Here is a 26,646-nt window from a genome sequence, read left to right on the forward strand (position 1 = left end):
CCTGTTTATTATGATATAACATATTTCCTTTATTTAAATTCTAATCAACAATGAAATGCTTAAATTAGGTCTACCTGTGAGAAAAAAAACATTATTCTATAATTTCAGGACTCTAAAGTTCAAAGTGCTGTCAACTGATAATAAAAAACAAAAAGTCCCCCGTACAATCCCAAAGTTGCAAGTTATGCTTTATTTGGGGACTTTACCGAGTACTATAGCCTGGGAGACAGCCTCTCAGATACGTCTGAGGAACTATTCCGAAGAGTTTATGGAGGAGCTAGCATATATAGGAGTTTTTGCTGAAAACAAACAAACAAAAAATGTGGTCAAACATGAAAAGATCACTGCTAATCACAGATGGTGATTGCAGCCATGAAATTAAAAGACGCTTACTCCTTGGAAGGAAAGTTATGACAACCTAGATAGCATATTAAAAAACAGAGACGTTACTTTGCCAACAAAGGTCTGTCTAGTCAAGGCTATGGTTTTTCCAGTGGTCATGTATGGATGTGAGGGTTGGACGGTGAAGAAAGCTGAGCACTGAAGAATTGATGCTTTTGAACTGTGGTGTTGGAGAAGACTCTTGAGAGTCTCTTGGACTGCAAGGAGATCCAGCCAGTCCATCCTAAAGGAGATCAGTCCTGGATGTTCATTGGAAGGACTGATGTTGAAGCTGAAACTCCAATACTTTGGCCACCTCATGTGAAGAGTTGACTCTTTGGAAAAGACCTTGATGCTGAGAAGGATTGGGGGCAGGAGGAGAAGGGGACGATAGAAGATGAGATGGCTGTATGGCATCACCGACTCGATGGACATGAGTTTGGGTAAACTCCAGGAGTTGGTGATGGACAGGGAGGCCTGGTGTGCTGTGATTCATGGGGTCACAAAGAGTCGGACACAACTGAGCAACTGAACTGAACTGAATCACAAAAAAACAGACATCTCACTTTAATGATTTTAGTGCTTTTTTACGTATGGGAAAATGCAAGAGTCCAGGCTCACTGAAATTATTCCTTAGATATGCATCTCAACTATCTAGGGTCAGTATTCAGTTTTTCTCCATCCTGAAGTTCCCTCAGGGTGCAAAGTTAGGAGATGGCTGCAGTGACTGATGGCTTGATAGCAGGCAGAATTTTTTGTTCACTAAAGTGACAGCAATTTTTTTTTTTTGTCCACAGTGCATTAGTAACCTCTTATCCTAGTTATTTTATCTTATCACCATGCTAAATTTCTTTTTTTAACATGTCTAGAGATTTTCAATCTTTCTTTCTTCTTTCCTCCTATTCTGCTCTTTTCAAAATTCATCTTAAAGAGGAAAAGTTTTTATTCAAGAGTATTCAATTCTTGATTGATTTCAGAAATCGTTTACCTTAGAGTTCACCTGCCACAATTGTCTGTCTAATCATTTTCGTGGTCTTAGAAGGAATCTTTCCATATTAAATAAGAACAATGTCCCCAACAAGTCTTTCTGTCTTGGGATTTAGACTGTTAATATTTGCTGTTTTATTATGAGTCCTTAGACAATTATTGTGGTTATTTTAATAATGCTTTTCTAATAATATTTTGGAATTCTCCCTTGAAGGATATTGAAAGGAACCAAATGAGAAAGTGACTTTTTTTCCTTGGGACTTGTATGTTCTGGAAACTTTTTCAATTGTTAAAAAAGTAGTTCTGAATTATTTGAGAGAAACATACTTTTGTCTACCAAGAATTCTCTTTCTTTATTTGTTTCATGACTCACTGAATTTTTTTTATCCATATTGTACCATTTTACCATGGTTGCCTGGAGATGTTATGTTCTTCATCTTGGTTTGGCAGGCTTTTCAGGTGGCACATGGACCTGCTGCTCCTGTATCTTTTGGAGAGCTGTGAAGGAACTTATGACTGTTCTATCTCAAAATCCTGAGCATACAGGCTAGTTAAATCAGCCTGAAATTCTGCCCATATGGCTGGTGGAAGGGTATTAGTCACTGAAAAAATGGGTTAAAAATGCTAATATTCAAGGATGCTTACCAAGATTCTTGGCAATCTTATTTGATACCTTCCATGAAGATCTGCTTATCCAGAATTCAAATAATCCTAGAGTTCAAAGAAACAGGGATTTTTAAAATGGCACACTGTAAGATAATGATTATAATAAAAATAAATGTTAGCAATAAAGAAGTTCCAAAGGTTTCTTTTAGATAGATGACATATCGTTATTTTCATCTTCTTCTTAATTGCATTTCATTGTACACTACTTTCTCATGTATTATCAGTCAGTATTGTATTGTATATGGTAAGACACACTGAGTTAGTTTTTCCAGCTTACCAAAGTAAAATAGCCTCCAACAATTTTTGATAAATAGCAGTTTACCTAACTTGCACTCCTTAGAATTTTAGCTGTCAGTGATAGCTAATTTTCACAACTTGTTCTTAGACTATCCATAAATACATGATCTTTGGAAACTGATTTAAAGGAAAAATTCATTGACTATGACTTAAAATTATTTAGGAATGCTCTTAAATATATTTGATGTAATACATTAACAGTAAAAAGAAAGCAACTGTGCACATGATAAGCACAAAATAACCTTAATTTGAGAAATGTGTCCTTGTTTGGGAAAGTATGATACAGATATCAGATAAGATACTAATTATGAAGATAACCCTTAACTTTATCAGGTTTATAATAAAAGGGAATAACTAAGGCATTTTTGAAAATGTTTTTATCTATATAACCAAGAAATGGCAGATAGAACATTACTTCAGGGGACTTAAATAAGCTTGTTGCTATAGAACAAAAATGGTTACATTTTGTTAAAATGCATATACTAAAATTTGGAGAACAGCATATTAGAATATCATAAAAAATAAGATGACCTGAAGAAAGGGGAAAGGGGAATAGTCTTTCATGTTCAATATATTATGTCTAAGATGTCCTTATTTTAGAAACTTTTAAATTAAATATAAATTATTTCTTTCAAACGGTCCTGTTAATTATGCTTTTGTAATATATGTACACACATGTGTATGTGTATGCTACTGAACATATACATACATATTCACATTCAAATATCTATAAGAGATACATGATTCTTTGGATGAATTAATTTTTATATTTTGTGCATTCTATTATAGTATTTCTTGGCCAGTGGTTGGTCATATGGGTCAGGAAAGCTTAGAAGGAAGGCAATGGAAGGAGACTGTGAAATAGGAAGACTCCAAGTCAGCTCAGCAGAAAGATTAATTCACATCAGAATATAGTATGCTCTGTGGATGACCTTGTGTAAGTTGAGTTGACAAAAGCTCAGGAGAGACCTAGACCTAAGTGTATCTTGTAGCAAGCAATTTACCAGGTAGTTTTCATTATTTGTAGAGTTCACTGAACTGCCATCATTTAAAGTTTCTTGCCCACTCTTGGATCAAAAGGCAGAACACACTGTTCTAACAGAAAACTAAGGCTTTCTAGCATTCCTAAATATCATCACACAAAATTTTGAAAAAAATATTTCACGATACTTAGAAGTATTGACCAGGGACTAAATATGAACACACACGTGTTGTGCAGAAATATTTTACCAAAACTTTCAAAACAGAATTGTTCCTCTCACCCTGAGGCAGTACCCTGTGAATCCATCTGTTTCACAGTCTTCAGAATTCATTAAACATGCTTCATTAGAATGCATATAAATGAACCAAGAGAAATTAGCACAGTCTGTCTACCAATCCCTGAATGTTAGTATGTCTAAGAATATGAGATTGTACTTGAGATTCATGGTGGAAATGTCTCCTTTGTTGAGGAAATTTCTGCAAATTTATGCCTGAAATGACTTTCTCTGCCTACTTAAGTCTATCAGCCCTTTAATGTCCTGTTTAGTTCTTATCTCATTGTCTTTAACAAGCTCTCAAGCCTCCACTGCCCTCTCCCTTTCACTTCAAGGCTGTCTAGCACTGTTGTATAACAGTTTTATGGGCCTATATCTCATTTTTTCTTAATGGGATTTAAGCTTCAGGAAGGAATCTCCATGTTTCTTTTAGTTTTTCGAACCACTTAAGTCTGCTAAAAACATAAAACACACTCAATGAGTACTTAGAAAAAATGGCAAAGTAAAAAGGAGAATGAAAAATTATAGAAATAAATTTCCTTGTTGATCAGAATTTCAGATAGGTCCTTCTTACATCTATGTGTAGCAATCTACATTTTCAGTGCTACTTCTACCTAATTGTGAGTATAATTTTCCCACAACAAAGGTAGGGAGAGGATACACTGCCATTTTGAAAATCTTTGGGGTTAAGAATAGTAGAGATAAGATTTTAGACTTCACTTTTCTTATTACTCTTAAGCTCTTGATTTTAAGATTCATTTGTGTCTTTAAGGACTTGGTCTCCTTAAATCTCATTTCTGCCCCAAAGCCAAAGCAATAGCAATATACTGGGATATACCTAGATGTCTTAGGGATATGGCCCAGAACTCTGCAGCCCACATAATGACACTCCTACTTTCAGATTTTAGTGCTGCTAATTGCATGCTCATTGGTTCATTAAAGCAAGACAAAAACAAAAATAAAAAAATCCTTGATATAGAGCTTAATAAGATCTGGAGAGATATTTCTAAAGTTACTGTCATAGATTGTTTTAGATGGAGAAAGAATTCTTTTTAGCAACTTATTTGCACATCATCTCTGCTGACAATTTACAAATCTTAGAATTTTTTGGTGTCCTCATAAAGCAGAAAACTAGTTTATGTTGTGACCAATATCTAAATCTCAGCACAAACTTTTAGCTCCTGGGAAAATCTATATTGTCTTCTTTATCCCCTCTCTACTATAATAATACAAATGAATACTGTTAAACATAAATTGATTTTTAAATTAATCAGGTAGAACAGAATTAGGAAAACATTTAATCAGCAAGTAGAAAGAGGATCTAGTGTTCTTTCTTTCTTTATTAAACTATGAAAGCCCAGCTATGTTGTTTCTCCCTTGATTCATCTAAAATTACTCTGAGATGCCTGACTGACCTCTAGGGTACAACTAAATTATGTTCGAGTTTTTAATTGACATTTAAGCCAGCCATGAAAATTAGCATTGTTTTATACTCCCAGGGAGCAAAGAAATTATCTTAGTTCTGAAGAATTTCTATGGGTAGTAACTTTGAACTTAATACAGATTTGACCTACACACACTTTGCTTTAGTTTTTTACCAATACCAGCAGCTGGCTTTGACATATCTTCCTGAATGTCATCAGAGCTGGTGAAAACAGATCATTGTAATGTTTATTGCTGATGAAATGTTTAGAGGTCTTAATGATCTCTCTCTCTCTCTACATATATATATATATAAATCTGTGAAGTGATGCTATTAAAAGGAGGCAGACCAAAATAAGACACACATATAGGCTAAGAAGTTATATGACTATTCAGCCAACATTTTTGGTGTTCTTTGTTGCTTGTCTTCAGATTGTTTCAGAAACTTTTAGTCAGTTGTCCTTTAGGGATACAAGATAGAGTGAGCTAGTTATTTTTCAAGATAATGTTATTCACCAAATATAAATTTATCAAGTTTCAAAATATGTAGAGTATTTTCAATGCCAGGGGACACCAAAATAATCATATTTGATATAGTAACTTTTTAGCTCAACCCTCCAGCAACTTGCTTAGCCACATAAAAATCTCTTAAATTTACTAGTCTCAACAAATCAAATTTGGTTTAGTTCTGAATTTGACCCTCAGCTTGTTTACATTGGAATCATTTAGGGACCTTGAAAAGTATTGATGCCTATGTCCCATCCTTAGAGACTGTGACTTAAGTGGACTGGGGATGGGGACACTTGGCCTCTGGAATTTTTAAAAGACCCCGCAGGTATCCCACAGCAGACTATCGTCTAGTCTTGGAGGTGTTCATTCATTCAAATAGCATTTGTTGAAACTTACTTCTATGCCAGGTGCTATATTAAATATTGGGAAATTAGAAATTGAGACCATGGACCTTGCTTTCAGGAAATCCCAGTGCAGTGGTGAAAATGGACCATGGGTTAACTTCAATATGTGATGTAATTACTGCATAAAGGGCAGAGGTTAAATCACCCTGACCTGTGGCTGGAGGTAAGTGTTAGAAAGGAAAACCAGGAAAGAGCTTATGGAAGAGCTGTAGTGTAGACCTGGCTATTGAACTGAAAATGAAAAGGAAGAAATCATGTGATGAAGAGGGGAAGGGCATTCCAGAAAGAGGAAGCAGCTTGTATAAAGGCATTAGAAAACAAGTTATTAATACATCCAGTCTCTCATTTGGTTTTCCTCTAATTCATCTTGCAAATCATTGTTGCAACATTTTTCAGACAGCACACTGTACTGCACTTATCAGTCTCCTGCTAAAAAACTGCTCATGGTCCTTATTAACATCAGAATGAATTCTGCACTGCTTAACCTGGCATTGGGCATGCCAGCTCCTCCTTTAAGCACTTAAGACTGTTTTCTTCATCACCCATCTGAAGGCCCCAGATGTATTTCCATCTCTTCACCATTGTTCACACCAGTTCCCTGCACTGTAATGTCCTTGCAGCAGCCTTGACTGTGTATCTGAATCCTCCTTTTGTTCAAGTTTCCCTCTAACCAGCCTACTCTTTCATCTGAATTTTTCCAGCCCTTAATTTTACTATTTGCTCATTTGGTAGCGATTAGATGATTCCCTGAATATTTATCTATGTCTTAGCTTTCTAATGGAATTAGAAATGCCTTACAGAAAAGCACAGAACCGCATTCTTTTTTTCCTTCATGTGGCACAGTGCCTTGAAACAAATAAAAACCTGTATTTTATTACTGTAAACAAAACTGTATGACAATATTATAAGTTTAGAAGATAGAGGAACTAATTATTTGCATAATTGCCCAGTCTTTGGCCATTGGCACACACAATTTTTACAGAGTTGTAAAGATAGTGTACATGCGTGCTCAGTTGCTGAGTCATGTCAGAATCATCCTTTATTCTGGAGTTATACTCAGTGTATCATATATATTTCCCCAGAAAAATAATAAATATTTTTGAATACTAATCAAAAGTACCATATACCCCTGATTTACCAAGAAACTGTTCTGTTTATACTGTCTTAACTTTCATATGTCCTTATACCAATCCCACGAGGTAAGTAATGATGTTATTCTGAGGAAACTGGAGATACTGAGCTCAATTCCCAGCTGTGCTGTGCCACTTACTCTCTGGGTAAATTTGGCCACCTCTTTTATGACCTAATCCTCAGTTTCCTCATCTCTGTAATGGGGATAAAAATACTTACCACCCTGCAGGATTTGGTGGGGGGATTAAATGAGATGATAGATGTAAACTGCCTGGCTTATGGCAAACATTCAGTACATTAAATGTCATTGCTGTGACTTTCCCTGGTCACATTTTATAGGTGAGAAAGCTTGGGATCAACAATAGCTCCCCAAAAGCACATGGCTAATATTAATATGTGACAGAGCCAGGACTCAAATCTGTGTCTCAGTTATAAGATACTGAGTTATAAGTATACAGAATTGAATAGAAATGTGGTCCTAGTCAAGGGAGTGTGTGTGTGTTAGTTGCTTAATCAGGTCCAACTCTTTGTGATCCCATGGACAGCAGCCCATAGAATTTTCTAGGAGAGAATACTAGAGTCAGTAGCCATTCCCTTCTCCAGGGGATCTTCCTGACCCAGGGATCAAACCAAGGTCTCCTGCATTGCAGGGAGATCCTTTACTGCCTGAGCCACAGGGAAAGCCTTTTTGTTTCTTATCACAGACTCCCCAGCTGTCCAAGCATCCTGAACTCTCTGCAACAGCACAGCATGGCAGGAGCAGGACTTGGGCTGGCACCTAGCACTGCCCTCCTCCAGGGAGCATTGTACCTGGGGCTTCTGAAACCAGACACCTGGGCCCCCTCATCAGGTCTCGGATGTAAGGCTGAATTCTCTCCTGCTCTTTTGGTAATAAGATGAATTCCCACTAGACTCACATCTCACTAGGGTCACAGTCTAAGGGGAAATGGACTGGCTTTCCACAACTGCCTGGAAGTATCTAGTCCTCAGCTTTTTACTTATTTGGAGAGTCAGCACAAAATTGGTCAGCCCTATTAGTTCTATTGCTGTTAATGATAGTTACTGTTTATGGTGATCTTCCTGTTTGCCATGGACACATTATATACATTATTACTGAACACATCACAGACATTCTTTTCCTATAAAGCATAAACAACCCTTGGGATAGCTATTACTATCTCTATTTTAAAGATGAAGCAACTGAGCATCTTACCCATTACGACTACTGTCACCAGCATCTATGTTTTAAAAGCACAAGTTTTGATCATCAGTTCCAGCATTAGGATGATTTAAAATAATTCTGCCAGTCTAATTATGGAGTTATATTATCTAAGAAGGCCTATAATCCTTATTTTCAATTTCTGAACATTAGACTATCTTCTTATCTCCTCAATTTTCTTTCAATTACTCAGTAATATTTTAGGAAAAGTTAGAGCTCTAAGTTTTAGTCAATTTAAATTGGTCAGTGTTTTTTGTTTTTAAATGGTGGTGCTTATTAGAAGAAGACTTCATTCTTCTGGCTGCTTTATTGGGAAGTAGTGTTCATGAGCACAAGTTTAGATGACAGTTGGCTTAAAGACCAGTTTTGAAATGTCTTTCATTTACTTGAGCAATAAATGGGTTGCTCAATCATACCATCAAACTGAAAACAAGAGGAAAGAAAAGTCAACTTAACCTAACCCAAATAAGGAGCATGTTTCCTGGGATGAGAATGTGTCAAAGGCAGCATAGCATGTCCTAACTCCCTTGTGGAATCAGGGTTGTATCACGTGTTAAGGGTAAATTATCTATTCTGTAAGTTAGGCCAAAATGTGCCCCTTCAACTAACTGTGAAAGCATTCTTGAATGCCCATGAAACCTTATTATTCTAATTACCAACACAAGGGGTTGATAAATGAATGATGAAGCCAGGTATTATTGTCATTAAATAGACCTTACTCAATTATTTATCCCTGGGTCTGGGGTTACAGCTCAGAGAGCTGTGCATATTGTACCAGGGCTTTGAGCTCTGAGACATGGAGACTGCATTACAGACTTGGCAGGCAGCTTTTGTTGAATGCAGTTCAAGAAGATGACACACATTTTTCAGTCAGACATTTGGTTGGTTTGAGGCTAGTAGGTATTCAGAATTTATCCACAAAAGCCTATTTCATGTTAGCCATGTAGAAAAATCCCTCTGAATTATCCAGAACAATACAAATGGGTAGGAAAATAGATTCATTACAAGAAAAATATGCAAAACTTTTTTTTTTTGCCTTTTGGTTTTCAAAGACTCGGCTGTTTGTTTTCTTGCATTCTGACATCTGTTATGGCTATTTTAGTGTGATAAGTATCACTCAGTGTTTATCTCCATATTGGATATTTTCTTTTTGTATCTTGTTTCTAACAGCACACTTAGAAGATGTTGTCTTCTGGTTAAGAAATCTATTATCAGGAAGGATGGGATTGGGTGATGCTAGTTTCCTACATCCTAAAATCATGCCAGCTAATCGTAAAGGTCAGCCCTGAAAATAGTGTAAAAGTTTGTTCTTTCTCTGAGCTCTTCCACCTCAATGTCCCCTCTTCTATGCTCAAAAGGAGCAAGATGCTTATAGCCCAAGAGCATCAGATTAGGGGGATCAAGAATCTGTTCTTGCTTAACAGTTCTTCTCTGCCCACTACCCCTGGTAGTTATTTGGCACTGGTGGGCAGTGGGGAGCAGGAGGAGCTAGAATGGCTGGCTAAGGAACCCTTAGGTATAAAACTATGAAACTTGGGGAAGACCTCTTGGAGAATAGAGGAGGGGGTAGGGCACTGTGCTGTGCTTAGTCACTTAGTCGTGACTGACTCTTTGGAACCCCATAGACTGTGGCCTGCCAGGCTCCCCTGTCCATGGGGATTCTCTAGGCAAGAATACTGGAATGGGTTGCCATGCCCTTCTCCAGGGGAACTTCCCAACCTAGGAAAAGAACCAGGGTCTCCTGCATTGCAGGTGAATTCTTTATCAGCTGAGCTACCCGGGAGAAAAAATTCATACTTGCAATTATACAGAGTGGAGTGAAGTCCAGACTTTTGTGTGAAAACTCAGGATGTGTATGTATGTTGAGGGTGGGGTAGGGTAGCACTGGAAGAGAAATATGAAACTATACCTAGCACCTGGGAGAATTTGGCAATTTAAGAGACAAAAAATAAAAACTTGTTTAGATCGTTCAAAGGAGAAGTATGTCTGTAATAACTGATTTAGAAACTCTTAGGAAAGCCATGTAAATAAGTTTCTGTATTTTATAATTTAATTTATAATTAATTTTTTGGTGGCTTCAATTTAGTTATAACTTTGACTTCCCTGTCTCTTAAATCTTGCTAGTTTACTGTTCCTGTAACATAATTATCAACTCACAAAATGTAAAACCTATAGAGTAGAATAGCTATTTCTTTACACTTCTGATTGCTTAGAGCAGTCTTGTTTTCTAATTGCCCACTCAAGTAGAAAGCAATATGATTCTAATAGGCCAAACTGATGTTCTTTAATTATCTCCTAAATATAAAGAGCTGTGGATATGTCTGTAAAGTGGTCACTTTATTACATTTGAAAAACAAATTTTGATTTTACTACTAAGAAGAATTTTTGGTTCTCCATTTATATATGTTTATTATAATAGAGAATGATGTAATAATTCCTACATATACTTGGTCTTAAGAATTTCAAAATTCTTGATGCCAAATAATTGTTGTAACATGATGAATGGGTTCCTAAAAATCACCACACCTTGAAAATTGGGTAATGAAAACTACAGGGCTTACAGAATAATGGGGATGGGGCATAATATTCAGGAACATCATAGGTGACATATTTTAAAAAGAGAAATTTAAGAAAATGGCAGCAACATTTTACACAAGTTAAATGGCTGAGAAATACATAAACACTGCAATAAATATGGCTGTTTACCTTTAAAAAGATCTGAAGTTTGCTTGTGGAAATGAGAAGACTGCAGTTTGTTAGTTATTGTGAAGCCTGGAAGGAGGGTCATTGTAAGTCAGCTCTGAATGGATGTGGCTTTTCTCACACATGGGGTGTCATGAGGTAGCTGGTTGATGAGGTGTGTGCATTTTGTGTATACCCTTCTAGGTTTAGGTGGATGCGATTTTTGGGGGGTTTTTTGCATTCATTTAGCCTTTCTTGTAGACAAAAATCACACATAAGCAAACACAAAGTTTGTGTTATGTTCAGATTGTTCCACAGTATAACAATCATGTTAGAAGAGATTCTTGGTTTCAAAACAAGTGTTACAGTGGAACTGACAGTGTAGTAATGCCTTCAGCACATTCACATCTATGGTCACACTTTAGATTTTCACCACCACCCGAGCAAGCAGGAAGCATTTGTTCAATTTTTGTTTGTTTGAGAATCCTGAACCTGTTAAAAGCTGCACAGTAACTGAAGGAATCTGTGCAGAACTTGCTCAGGTGTGTCCAAGTCCTGAGCAAGTGCGCTTTCTTTTGAAAAACAGGATTCTCCTCAGCATGGTTATGAAAGAAAGTGAAAGTGTTAGTTGCTCGGTTGTGTCCGACTCTTTGTTACCTCATAGACTGGAGCTCGCCAGGCTCCTCTCTCCATGGAATTCTCCAGGCAAGAATACTGAAGTGGGTTGCCATGTCCTCCTTCAGGGGATCTAACCTGGGTCTCCTGAATTGCAGGCAGATTCTTTACCGTCTGAGCCACCAGGGGAGCCCCAGCATGGGTATAGAGAGTGACAAAAACATGGACAAGGTTATAGAGACAAATCACAGAGGCTGGGTTAAAATCAGGTTACTTGATTTTCAGTTTATATCAGTTCAGCATTTTATAAAGTGTCTATTAGGTACCATGCTCACTTCTGTTTTGGCATCTCTATAACACATACTTAAAGCTTAACTGTGATATGCTTGTTTTTGATTGCCTGCATTTAAAACCCAGCCATGAGAGTTCAGTTTATACTTATTGATATGGCTTTATCGAGCATCTTAGACTATGTAGAATGTTTTATAAACTGTTTTTCAATTAATCTTCACAGCCCAGAAGTCCTGTCAAATGTCAGAGTGTTTCACAAGGCCAGCCTAATAACTCTTCTTCATTTCTAGGAAGCTGTCCTATTTAGTTTCTGAGAAGGCAAAAGAGAAGGGTGTGATTCCAAAGTCTAGGAATGACTTTGCCTTCGAGCATTAATTGATGTGGATAATACAGTTTTTAGACACTCTCCTGTTTCTACCTGAATTATGCCAGTCATATCTATTTCAAGTTTACTTGAAAATAAGTTTATTAAATATCTCTTATGATCCAAGCAGTGAGCAGTGCTGTGGGAGGAAAAAAAGGATAAGATATTGTCCCTGCTATCAAAGAAATGGTGTGGGGAATCTGACATCTGAAGAGAATCTTTTCCATTGTGCTTGTGTTTTTATGGCAGGCCATGGGTAGATGCCCATGTATGGGTGAATAATGGGGCACCATTGTTTAGTTATCGGCTAAGGTACAGGCATGTGCTGTTTTGATCACTGGGTATTGTAAAATCATGAGCTTAACACTGATACTGAGGAACACAAAAATATCCTTCATCAACTTAAGGATGAAGTTTCATTTTTCACCTTTTAAAGAATACTTTGTGTGTTAAGTTTGTAGTCACATGTAGAGGGGGCCACCCAACTGACGACAGTGTTGTACTTGTAGAACCAATGTCCAGGTTTAGATTATCCTTTGGTTCTCTTGGGTTATGCCTTTTATGGCCCCTGAGAGGTCAGGACAAGCCTGGACTGCCTCTATTTGTAAAATGCTTTCCAAATTGCAAACAGACAACGATAGCAAAAATGACTAAAAAAGGTTATAAAAGTTGTAGTATATTTAACATGTTCGCTTTATCCATTTTGATGAGTTAATGCTTTTTAACACACACAAAAAGACACTAATGTGACTACTGTAAAAGTACAAATATTTGGGAATAATGTTTAAGTTTAAATTTGAAACCCTTTGAGTACGTGAGGCCAAAGATTATTCCTTTCCTTTTCTCTCTTCCCTAAACCCCATTTGCTTTATGTAGTATGATCTTTCTGTTTTAAGTCATAATTGCTTTTATGAGATTAAATACCAGGTCAATAAGTGTGTTCTATGTCAGTTTGTCCCAAACTCTCTGCTCTATTTTTTTTTTTTTAAAGCAACTCTTAAAAAAGAAGGACAGTATTTTAAAATAAACATTCTGACTGCCAGAATCTGAAATAAACTTCAGATTCAATTTTACATGTGGTAGAAATGAGAACTGGGGTTCTCTATTTTGATATTTAGCATAAATTTCTTGCTTTTCGATGACTCCAGCTGATTAATAAGCGAGATTAAAGTATCTCATTCTTCCTGGCCATAATTTTAAAAACTTAAGCACTTGGCTGGAATTTTAAAACTTAAACATCTTTTACAAATCACAAGATTATGAAATTCAGTCACTTGTTAAGGGTTTAAAAGGGTCAAGGAGAAATAAAGCAGTAGACCTAACAAAATTAAATATCTACTACCTATATACTATATTAATCTCCACCCACATTTTATTTTGTTTTATTTTCTCAGGGAAGCAAAAAAATTTGTGAGTGAAAATGAAGGGACTCTTGGGAAAGGAAAAGGGAAGCAATGGTTTGCATTTAAGATGATGATGGCCAAGGTAAGTATTTTCATAGCTCAGTCAGTTTGATGCCATATAAGCTCTGTGGAAGCCACATTGCCCCCAAGGGGTTGTAAGATTGGTTCTGTTCTGAGATAGTGAAAAAAATCCGATATGTGTATTCTTAGGTACATTATACTAGATACACGGTACTCTGTGTTATTGAAATTTGGAGAAAGGGGTGATTCAGAAAAAAAAAAAAAATTGTCCTGAAAGGCTCTTTAAAGGAGTTAAAATGAAAAATAAGTTGAGAAACATTGATATATGGCAAAAGATTGACTTGTATGATTTTATCACTTCCAAATTTAATAGACTGTGCTCCTTTCATTTTCATTCCCTGGGAGTTATGTGGTTCTGGGTCCAGGTTTCTTTCTCAAAATGTTTACAAGTTAAAGAGCCGTATAACTCTTCTCTACTAGGTACATCAGCTATAAATTGGATAGAAAATAAGAGAAAACAAATGATATGCTGATATAAATGTAGATTTTTGGAAAAGATAGAAAAGAGACTAACATTTATTTAGCACTTACTATGTTCCAAACACTGAGTTAAATCCTTCTATAAAAATTGAGTCCTTATTATAAAAGTCCTTCCACATTTAATTCTCACAGCAAAGTAGGTATGTAGACATTATTATCTCCTCTTTACTAATGTGAGGCTAAATATGTTCCCATAGAGATGAAGTTTTGTGAATAAAGTTCATTTGTCTTAAATATGAAATCTATAGGTAGATCTGATACATATTTATATATCACAGATTAGTTTTATCTGTTTTTACAGTTTCAATAAATGGAATCATACAGTATTTATGCTTTTTGTTTCTTGCTTCTTTGAGCAAAGTTATTTGCATGAAATATGTCCATGTCGTGGGAGTTATAGTTCATTTTTATTTATATGTTATATTCTATCATATGAAGATATTGTAATTTACTTATCCATTCGATTATAGATGAACATTTGAGTTGTTTCTGGTTTAGGTAATCTTTTGAACTTCAGACTTGTATCAAATCTTATTTAGGTGCCACATGCCTGTTTAGCTCATCCATTATCCCAGCATCATCTATACATATGCAAAGTTATCTGCCCCATCCTCATTCTTCTTCTTATGGGTAACCGAAGATTGTTGGATAAAGTGGAAGGAAGATCTTTTACAAAAACTAGTTTATGATTCTTTTTTGCCTCTTCCCTTTCCTATAACACCATGCCTTTCCATTTAGACAACTGTTTTATCTCTACCAGAATGAAAAGTCATAGCACTTAACATCCTGTACATTGTACTTGACCCAGAAGCCCTTCAAAGCAGGAACTATGCCTTTATTTATATTTCCTTAATTTCTTCATGCAATGAATATTTAATTAAATACATACCTTATTAGGTGCTCCCTCAGTCCCTGCTCTCTTATTGTGTAGCAGAATAAACAGATCATTTTCAGTGGTCGGCATACTTTCTGTAAAACAGAGAGCCAGTAAACATCTTTTAATTAAATTGGTCCAGGAGAAGGTGGGGAACAGGGGAACAAGTAAAACCTAGCATCTTCCCTTTTTGCAAAAAGCACTATGTGATGCTAGAGAGATCTTTCCAAGCTAATCGTCGTGTGATATTTTGGGATGAGTGTGGGGGATAAACATCTTAACAAACAAGCAGTTGGGTTTTACTGTTGTACTTGGCTTTCTTTTCAGAAATGGGCAAAATTTCTCCGAGATTTTGAGAACTTCAAAGCTGCTTGTGTTCCGTGGGAAAATAAAATCAAGGCAATTGAAAGTAAGTGCTCATTTGACCTCATTAGATGAGGAATGCTGTCCTACATAAATGTCTCAGAAGCTTATCAGATGGTTCTCTCAGTCCTGTACTACTGAAAAGATTAAAAACAAGAAAACAAACAAATAAAGACATTTTTATGTCTTCTTTGCTCACTGTGAAGCTTTGCTAGCACTTACTAACTGCAGCACTGGAGACTCCACTCTCCCTTTCTGCATTAGACCAAAATATTCTCATTTTAACCTTGTTTTTTCTTCTACACATGAAAGTCGGTATTGTACACAATGACATTGAGTCATATCATTGGGAAAGCAGAGATTTTATTTTGGAAATGAACATGACATTGAAAATATATAATCTCTTGAAATATTGTAAATCAACTATACTTCAATTTAAAATAAACTCATACAGAAATTTCAAAAAAAGAAAATATACATTCACTTGGATGTTAGACAATAATCAAAATGAGCCATATCTAAAGATAGTGAAGAAATCTTAAAGCATCATTTTCAAATCTCTGAAGTGAGAATAAGCAATAATCATCCAGAAACTCGCTATCTGAATATCATATTGTGCCTTCATTTTGTACAATATTCATAGTGTACAGAGAAAGCAGGAGAATATACCCAATCAAAAACCTATTTATTATAGTGCTCTAGGCTTAGAATAAGGAAGATAAAAATTTTTAAATATTGTAAATATGATAGCATGTCATTTTAAAAATAATAAAAGAAAATCAAACAAAGAGGATAACATTTAAAATAATTTTGAGCAAAACCTTGTTATATTCTGGTTTCTAATAGTTTTGAGTAGAATCTGATTTTCCTCCATACCCCTCCAGATAGCAGGGCAGATTTTCCTGCTGGCTAAATGTGGTGTTGCCTAATTAAAGTGGAGGCTCCATAGGGAGATAACACAGTTGATGGATATTTCACTGACAAGATTGGGCATGTTTTAGGAGTGACTACATCTCAGTCCTCTGTCTCTCATCATCAGATGGCAATGAATTAAAGTACATCAGCTCATTAAACAAATACATAATCCATAATAAAATAAATCAGCTCATTAATTCCTCCCACATATTCCTGTACCAGCCCTTTCTTGCTTTAATTTTCTCCTCAACACTTATCACTATCTAAAATACACTATTTTTCATTTAATTTAAAAATAAATTATTAAATAAATAATAAATAAAATAATTAAATGAAAAATAGTCATTTCACTTCATTTTGTTCATTTCTTCCAATAGATATGAAGGCAGAAAATTTGTTTTGTTCACTCCTGGATCTCCAGACCTGGAATATGCTTGGTCTTAATGAATGTGCTGAATAAAATTAAATAGCAGGCATTTTCCAAATGGAAATGGAAAAATAAATTTCTAAAACTCTTGCTGTTTCCATTTTGATTCCAGTAGGGCCTGGATCCCAATACTAATGTGGACCAGGTACTCACTTGTTGACTCTCAACTTTTTTTCATATAAAAAATAGATTTGATAATTCTTGCCATGAGGTTTTGTGGCATATGGTGATACCATGGAGTTTTACTGTTATGTGAGCCTTGTAAAAGGACCTTGCCTAAAATCCCATGGTTACCTGCTGAGAAGCACCTTATCAACCACACTGGATTGCATATTTTGCTGAAGAAGCTGTACATTGGTACTCCAGGAGTACAAATATAACCTATACCTACTCGACTCCCGTATTACTATGAAAACCATGGATTAAGTCATTGAATTTCTTTCAAGACGGAGATTACAAGCCTGTCTCAGAATCAAAATCTACTTCTTCCTAATAGCATCTACTTCTTCCTAATTACAGCATCAAAGTTAAAGTGTGATACAGACTTACAGAACAGACTTATGGTTGCCAGGGGAGATGGTTGGGGGGAAGGGATAGTTAGGATATTTGGGATGGACATGTATACATTGCTATATTTAAAATGGGTAACTAACAAGGACCTACTGTATAGGACAGGGAACTCTACTCAGTGTTATATGGCAGCCTGGATGGGAGGGGAATTTGGGGGAGAATGGATACATGTATGTGTATGGCCGAGTCTCTTCACTGTTCACCTGAAACTATCACAACGTGGTTAATGAGCTATACAAAATAAAAAGTTTAAAAAAGACAGTTTTCAGAAACAGGAGACATAAAAAATAATTAAGGTGTGATAGACTACTTTTTTTTATAAGACCAGAAACAGCTTTAGACAGACAACCTTAAGCACAGAGTTTAAACTACATGTTTCCCTCCTGGCCTAAGGGCTCCAGAAAAATGCAAATTAAATTTGCCACATTTAATTCCCCATCCCTAGATCAGTTTGAAAGAAACTGTGCTCTGAATCCTTGCCTAACAAGATGGTATTTATATTGTAATTTACAGCAGGTAATTTAATTGGTCTTTTCCTATTTAGAAATGTTCATATTTATCTGCTTGTCTTATTACCCATCTGTTCAAGAGGAAATTATACACGATGACAGACTACAAATTACTCTGTCTTAATAATAAGTATCCAGAGGGAGATATGAAACCTTAACATTAATTTAAAAGATACACAAGAAAATTCAGGAAAAAGAATATTGCATAAGGTTTAGACTTCATTTCAATAAATACCAAAGACTGTTTTAATATATTAATAATTTACTAATGAAACAGAATTTATTCGTTAGATCAAAGAGAAAGGAATTGGTCATTAATGGGCACAATACAGATTTGTAAATTTGATCAGCCTTAGCTGTTTGATGGATGTTACCTATATCTAGTCTCTCACACACACATTCATTGCATATTTATACTATATAGCATAAAATAGTTTTTTTAAAAAAACATTTTTAAAATGAATTTAACTATGATTATCCCAGGTGGCACTAGTGGTAAAGAACCTGCCTGCCAATGCAGGAGACATGAGTTGCAGGTTCGATCCCTGGGTTGGGAAGATCCTCTGGAGGAGGGCCCAACAACCCACTCCAGTACTCTTGCCTGGAGAATCCCCATGGACAGAGGAGTCTGGCAGGCTGCAGTCCAGCGGTTTGCACAGAGCTGGACACAAATGAAGTGAATTAGCACGCAACTGTGATTATACTTGAGGAGCAATATAGCACTGTGGATAAGAGAAATGTTGATTTGGAGTCAGACATCTACAGATAAAGACTATCTGATTTAGAACTCTGGCTGCATCATTTACTACCTATGTAAATACCATGTAACCTGGCTCCATCATTTACTAGATATGTAACTATGGAGTTAAGTCTCTGTAAAATGGGAGTGCAATAGATTCCCTGGCAGGGATTTGATAATAATTAAATGAATTGATATGAAGAGATCAAATAGATGTCTGGAACAAAGTCATTAAGCTTTAGCTATTATTATTATTAATCAAGTCTTGGATCAGTCAACTGCTGTGTTTGTTTTTGATTTCCCATCCACACAGTTGGACTAATAATACCTAACTTTACCAAATTGTCAAGGCAGTAAAATGAATTGATGCTAGTAAAGTTCTCAGTATATGTAATTGACCATCAAAATATGTTAGCTACTACTATTATTACTGTTCTCTGCAAGAATAAGTCAGTTTTATTTGAGAGACTAAGCACATGGAAATGACTGTTCTTTTAATTATACTCATTTAGCTACACTATAGAAAGGTTTCTTTTTTTTTAGGAAATGCCAGTTTCAGTCAACAATCTCTGGGAGGATAGAACTGCTGGGCTAAGTGAATATGAAGAGGGAAAATGTCTTCTTTTTCATTTTTGTGTTGAGAAAGGGAAAGGGCATATGGAACTTTGATGTCAGCCCATTGATTTGTTTTCTCTTCTTTATGATCTTTGTTCTTTGTTTTGTTATTGTTCTTTCCTCCTCTGCCATTGGTAGATGTCACGCAGAAGGAACATTGCCTTCTGGACTCCTCAGTCTCTTTAACTTGTGTCTGGATCTTTCCTACAATCACTCTGGCTTTGATGAAATCTATTTTCCTGCAATTCATTTTCTTTATACCTAGGATTTTGTAGAGAAAAGCCTTAGCTATCACTTCTCTACCTCCAAAAAAAATTATGGTGAAGCCACTTTCAAGTCTAAAAACTCTAATTTATAAGCTTTGAAATTCAATGTATATTTCACCCATAATATATGTGGATTATATATAGGGTGGATGTGTTTGTGCATCCTCAATTGCTCAGTTGTGTCTGACTCTTTGTGACCTTATAGACTGTAGCCTGCCTGCCAGGCTCCTCTCTCTGTGAAATTCTCTAGGCAAGAATACTAGAGTGGGTTGACATTCCCTTCTCCAAGAGATTTTCCTGAAGCAGGGATTGAGCCCAGGTCTCCCGCATTGCAGGCAGATTCTTTACTATCTGAGCCACCAGAGAAGCCCATATATAATGTAAGGGGTATTTTTTGAAATATTTTAATTTGCTTCTCTTTTTTGCTTTTAGGTATATTTACACTTATTTGCCAGGGATTGTGTATGGGCGACTGGGAAAGGGTGGGCCGTGGTGCTAATTAGAAGAACAAAAGCATAAAAGGCCAGGAAGGAAGGAAAGAAAAAAGGAGGGAGGGAAAGAGGGAAGGATGGGTCAGTATCCTATGCTCAGAACTCTGTATCAGAGGGTTTCACGTGTGTTTTCAGGGAAAAGCTTGCCCTGGAAACCTAGAGACAAATGTTCTCCAGTTAATGAATAACAGTAATGACTAATAAGCTAGAAGTCCACTGCCTTCAATAAAACATGATGAGTGAACCTGGTTGAGGCAGCCCTTGGGTAGTTGTCACCAGAGAACACAGATAACCACCATGAAATGATATGAAATCACTGGGAGCCAGGTGGATGATCAGATGTCCTAGGTGAGGAGGATCTGCTCCAGCATTTCTGCAGATAGACCAGTGCATCCAGTTACAACACCTGGTGGGGCATGTTTATCAACAGCACACACTTTTAGAAATTTTGTAGAACTCAGTACCCCTCTACAAAATGAAATGAATCCAAGTACAAAATGTCCAACTGGGGCTTCTCAGGCCGTGCTAGTGGTAAAGAACCCGCCTACCAATGCAGGAGACATAAGAGACACAGATTCAATCCTGGAGTCAAGAAGATCCCCTGGAGGAGGGCATGGCAACCCACTCCAATATTCTTGCCTGGAAACTTCCATGGACAGGGGAGCCTGGCGGGCTATAGTTCATACATAAGGTTGCAAAGAGTTGGACATGACTGAAGCAATTTAACATGTATTCATACATGCACAATGTCCAATTAGACATTGAATTCCTTTTAAGTTTCTATAAAAACTGCCACTGTGTTCTGAAAGTAAGTAAGATGGTACTTAAAGAATGGACTAAATTCTGGAAATAGAGGTCTGACTCTCATATGAGCTTGGCTTTATCTTAGTAAGCAGAGGCTGAAATTTGCTCCACATTAACTTCCCTCCTCCTGTAATAATGCTTCCCCATCAGCAATGCTTCAAAGCTAGAGACCCCAAGAAAACCAGTGTTCCCCAGGAGGTGCTTTGCTGAATGAGTCAGGACAAAGGGCCTGATGGAGAGAGTAGCTGAGAGTGTTCCCTGGTTCTTCTTGGGCAATGAAAATAAAAATTAGGAAGACTGGGGAAACTAGCAACTTGATATTGAATCTTAAATGATTATCAAAGAACGTTGGCTTTTATTAATCTGTGAAATTTCAACCTGAGACTCAAATTCAGTTTTTTCTTCCTTTTCCATTCTCTGATTTAAGAGAATGCTTTTGTTTGGCTTTTCTTAGTCAATAAGAATTGGACAGATCACTTTACTTTCCCTGAGGTGTGAGTTGACAGCACATTCTTGCCTGTCCCCTCCCAATTAATTCCCCAGGCCTGAAGTGAGTGTTTAAATGTGAAGTCTCCCTGCCCACCCCCACTGCTTAACACCTGTCAATGACTTTTCATCACATTTAAAATAAAATGCTCACTTTTTACCTTTCCTTAAGAGGCCCTACACACACTGTGGTTTGGTTTCTTCATCTGCATCCATCTCCATTTTCCTTTTTTCATTGTGCTCCAACCAGAAGCCTTTAGGTTTGTTCCTCAATTGTCCTGAGCTCTGGCTTCTCTCATGATATTTGTTCCTGCATTTTCCTCTGCTTGAGCTGCTCTTCCCCAGCTCTGGGCATTGATGCCTGTTCCTTCAACTTCAGATCTCTGCTCAAATGTTACCTTCTTTCATTTCAGCCTCTGCTTACTAAGATGAGGCCAAGCTCACATGAGAGTCAGACCTTCCTCTACAAACCCATCTGAAGCAACCCCTCTCCATATTTTACCTTCCTCCCTCTAGGACTGATCTGGATAAATTATCGTATATACTCTTATAAATATATGATTATAATGTAATACAGTATATATTATGATGAATGTATACTTCTTTATGTCTTTTAAAATTATTGCATATTTCTTGTTTCCACACCTCAGTAAAATATAAGTTGTATTAGGGCTGCAATCCTGTCTCTGATGTTATGTTTCACATCTAAGATAATTCCTGACAGAAGGTAAACATGTGAAAAATGAATGAATGGACTTCAGCTTCTACACTATCTATGAAACGGCCATCTGCTCAGAACAGCACAGGATGGTCTATAGGATGTGTGTGTGTGTTTGTCACTCAGTTATGTCCAGCTCCTGTGACACCATGGACTATAGCCCACCATGCTCCTCTCCATAAAAGATGTGGTAAACTTTGGAAAGAATGTTGTTGCTTGAGAAAAAAGAGGAAGAAGCACAGTAATTATAATGATAGCTAACTACTGGCCAGGCATTGTAGTAACTGTAATAGGGAGGAATTTTTGTGTTCTGTTATGTTAACCACTAAAGGGATGTTGCCTGTAAGTTTAAATTATACACAATGGCCTATTTCTGGGAATCCTGCCTTTCAGGTAATGAGCATTAAGCTAAAATATCTCTGTTTAGCTCCTGAGGAACATTCTCACCAGGTCCACCTATGAATGACTAAAGGAAGGAAGAAATTAACACATTCCCTCTGGAAGCTAGCTGGAACTAGGAAATGTTTGACTTTTTCCCCTCCCCTTTTAGTATAAAGGAAGCCTAAATTCTAAACCAGGCCAAATAGTTCTTTCAGGGCGTAACTTCACCATCCTCTTGGTTTGCTGGTTTTCTGAATAAAGTCATTATCCCTTGCCCCAGCAACTCATCTCTTGGTTTATTGGCCTGTTGTGTGGTGAGAAGTATGAGCTTGAGCTCAATAACATAACCAGTTTATATACATTTTCTCACTTAACTGTGTTAACTCAAAGAATAAAATGGACTCTTCAAATGGCAACTCTGGCTGCCGAGCAAAAGGCAGGAAGATGGACTCTAAAGATGTAGTCATTGTGTAGAACGCACATCTACTCTCATCATGTTAACATTTTCTCTTTCTGGATAGAAAAAAAAAATGCAAGAGCCTGTAAAAGTGAAAAAAATCAGTGTGTTACAATGAGACGACTCAATTTGGAAGACACCAAGACTTGGCTTTGGTCTCGTTTTGCCCCCTCTCTCAAACTTTTATTTTCTTTTTAATAGGTCAGTTTGGCTCATCAGTGGCTTCTTACTTCCTCTTCTTGAGATGGATGTATGGAGTAAACATGGTTCTCTTTATCCTGACATTCAGCCTTATCATGTTGCCAGAGGTAAGATTCTGAACTCTAGTTTATAAAACATGCTGTAACAAGCTTCTTACGCAAGCACTGTACTAAAAAACCTCCAGTCTTTAAGAGTAGAATGCCTATCTAGCTACCTATGTTGTTAGAGTAATAGTATTTGTAACAAATTAATCTTCAAAATGGTGTCCATCAACCAAAGGTCCTAATTCGTCTCTAAAGAGTATGTGGCCTCCTGAAATCATAAATAAAATGTGTGTGCATGTTTAAATGTACATTTCTCTGTGGAAAGTTTCACAGATTCTATCAGATTCCCAAGGTGGTCCCTATGCCCAAATATTAACTGCTCAAGGGAAAGACTTTGACATCTTGTGAGTTGCATGCATTTATTTTGCCAATTTGCTTTGAAAAAGATACTACTTAATGCAACTTTGCAAAAAGCAAAGGAGAAAAGGAAAGATATAAGCATCTGAATGCAGACTTCCAAAGAAGAGCAAGGAGAGATAAGAAAGCCTTCCTCAGTGATCAATGCGAAGAAATAGAGGAAAACAATAGAATGGGAAAGACTAGAGCTCTCTTCAAGAAAATTAGAGATACCAAGAGAGCATTTCATGCAAAGATGGGCTCGATAAAAGAAATTGTGTGGACCTAACAGAAGCACAAGATATTAAGAAGAGGTGGCAAGAATACACGGAAGAACTATACAAAAAAGATCTTCATGACCCAGATAATCATGATGATGTTGTGATCACTCACCAAGAGCAAGACATCTTGAAATGTGAAGTCAAGTGGGCCTTAGGAAGCATCACTATGAACAAAGCTAGTGGAGGTGATGGAATTCCAGTTGAGCTATTTCAAATCCAAAAAGATGATGCTGTGAAAGTGCTGCACGCAGTATGCCAGCAAATTTGGAAAACTCAGCAGTGGCCATGGCACTGGAAAAGGTCACTTTTCATTCCAGTCCCAAAGAAAGGCAACGCCAAAGAATGCTCAAACTACCGCACAATTGCACTCATCTCACACGCTAGTAAAGTAATGCTCAAAATTCTGCAAGCCAGGCTTCAGCAATACGTGAACTGTGAACCTCCAGATGTTCCAGCTGGTTTTAGAAAAGGCAGAGGAACCAGAGATCAAATTGCCAACATCTGCTGGATCATCAAAAAAGCAAGAGAGTTCCAGAAAAACATCTGCTTTATTGACTATGCCAAAGCCTTTGACTGTGTGGATTGCAATAAACTGTGGAAAATTCTGAAAGAGATGGGAATATCAGACACCTGACCTGCCTCTTGAGAAACTATATTCAAATCAGGAAGCAACAGTTAGAACTGGACATGGAACAACTGACTGGTTCCAAATAGGAAAAGGAGTGCATCAAGGCTGTGTATTGTCACCCTGCTTATTTAACTTATATGCAGAGTACATCATGAGAAATGCTGGGCTGGATAAAGCACCAGCTGAAATCAGGAATGCCAGGAGAAGTATCAATAATCTCAGATATACAGATGACACCACCTTTATGGCAGAAAGCAAAGAAGAACGAAAGAGCCTCTTGATGAGAGTGAAACAGGAGAGTGAAAAAGTTGGCCTAAAGCTCAACATTCAGAAAACTAGGATCATGGTATCTGGTCCCATCACTTCATGGCAAATAGATGGGGAAACTGGAAACAATGGCTGAATTTACTTTTTGGGGCTCCAAAATCACTGCTGATGGTGATTGCAGTCATGAAATTAAAAGACACTTACTCTTTGGAAGGAAAGTTATGACCTAGACAGCATATTAAAAAGCAGAGACGTTACTTTGCCAACAAAAGTCCTTCTAGTCAAGGCTATGGTTTTTCCAGTGGTTATGTATGGATGTGAGAGTTGGACTATAAAGAAAGCTAAGCACCGAAGAATGGATGCTTTTGAACTGTGGTGTTGGACAAGACTCTTGAGAGTCCCTTGGACTGCAAGGAGATATAACCAGTCCATCCTAAAGGAGATCAGTCCTGGGTGTTCATTGGAAGGACTGATGCTGAAGCTGAAACTCCAATACTTTGGCCACCTGATGCGAAGGACTGACTCATTTGAAAAGACCCTGATGCTGGGAAAGATTGAGAGCAGGTGGAGAAGGGGATGAAAGAGGATGAGATGGCTGGATGGCATCACCGACTCAATGGACATGAGTTTGGGTGAACGCTGGGAGTTGGTGATGGACCAGGAGGCCTGGCGTGCTGTGGTTCATGGGGTCGCAAGGAGTTGGACATGACTGAATGACTTAACTGAACTGAACTGAACTGAATGCAACTCAAGGCATCCAGCTTTTCAATCTGAACAAATGCAAAGTGAACAAATTTTTCCCGGTTTTAAGTAAGGTACCTTCCTCCCCACCCCCAACCATTTCCCCACCACCAGCACAGGAGTTGGGGGTGGGTTCTCTAAGGACCAAGGAGAGTAAAGCAAATAGTGGGTCCAGATTGAAAAAGAAGACAAAGCCCTGAGCTGGGGTTGGGGGGCGGGGCGGCCGGGAGGGTCAATTAACTAAGACCAAAAGACTGAGGTTGTGTACTTAACTGTAAGAAGTTAAATGACTCTGACTTCTTTGGAGGCTTACCATAGGTAAGATGGGTTAGGCTTTACTTAACCTACAAAGGGTCTTTCCAATATCAGTATTTCCAAAGCCAATTTGTTCAATACACCATTGGCAACAGCCAAAACTAATTGTTTTGAGTGACTTTTTATCCCTGTGGTTTCAAATCAAAGCCAGCTTTTGTATCAAGCCTCCCCACAAGAATAATACTAGTGCCTTACATGCTTAATGAGTTTCAGCTTTTAGTGTGCAAAGTACTTTCACTTCTTTTACTCACTGAGCCTCACAACAAATTTATAAAGTAGGATATAGTCGAGTTTTTCTTTCTCCATTTTAAAAATGTGGAATCTGAGTCACATAATGCTTATTGGACTTAGCTGATATCACAGAGTGAGGAGGTTGTTATTTTATTTTTTTAAGCTGATCTGGAAAGAGCATTCGTTTTATGTAATAAGCTTTTGCACCCTGTTTTGCTAGTTTTATAATCTTTGAGATAATTTGGGGAGTTATATGACTATCTGGCTTGTAGGGGATAGTGGACTTAGATCAAAAGTCCTAAGATGTCTAAGGTCATAAGTATAGTACATCGCCTAAGCAAAAACTTTAAGCAATGCAGCAGAATGTATTTCACCTATTTCGAGTTAACCCCAGCTTTGTTTTTGCTCTTCTCTAAGGAAACCTGAAACTCTATCACCAGTTACTAGGACGCTTCTCAGTGTCTCACGCAGGGTACACACGGAATCTTACCAGCTGCGCTTACTCTTTCCCCCACACCATGCTGCCTCCATGTGGAAGAATGAAAGGCTGTTGCTAATTCATCCCAACTGTAGAAAATCGTAGGATGCTCCTGTGTTGGGAAGATCTTCTGGAGAAGGAAATGGCAACCTACTCCAGTATTCTTCCTGAGAAATTCCATGGGCAGAGGAGCCTGGCAGGCTACAGTCCATGGGGCTGTAAAGGGTAGGACTCGACTGAGTGACTGAACACTGAGCACT

At 37.3% G+C, this 26,646-nt stretch overlaps 1 protein-coding gene across 5 annotated transcripts in view; it reads left to right on the forward strand.

Annotated features, from left to right (window-relative positions):
• TMC1 (transmembrane channel like 1) overlaps positions 1–26,646 on the forward strand; it is a 390,992-nt gene that overhangs the window by 295,606 nt on the left and 68,740 nt on the right. For 4 of the 5 annotated variants that reach the window (XM_081505441.1, XM_081505443.1, XM_081505442.1 and 1 more), the window contains 3 exons: positions 13,620–13,710; positions 15,391–15,472; positions 23,006–23,112. In XM_081505441.1, the coding sequence (XP_081361567.1) occupies positions 13,620–13,710; positions 15,391–15,472; positions 23,006–23,112 (280 nt within the window). Of the gene's footprint in view, positions 1–10,880; positions 11,063–13,619; positions 13,711–15,390; positions 15,473–23,005; positions 23,113–26,646 lie in introns of those variants that run through there. The other variant, XM_081505444.1, reaches the window with a different exon arrangement.

This window comes from Giraffa tippelskirchi, chromosome 1 (genome assembly GCF_054371585.1).
Source record: "Giraffa tippelskirchi isolate mGirTip1 chromosome 1, T2T-mGirTip1v1.2.pri, whole genome shotgun sequence".
Classification (NCBI taxonomy): domain Eukaryota; kingdom Metazoa; phylum Chordata; class Mammalia; order Artiodactyla; family Giraffidae; genus Giraffa; species Giraffa tippelskirchi.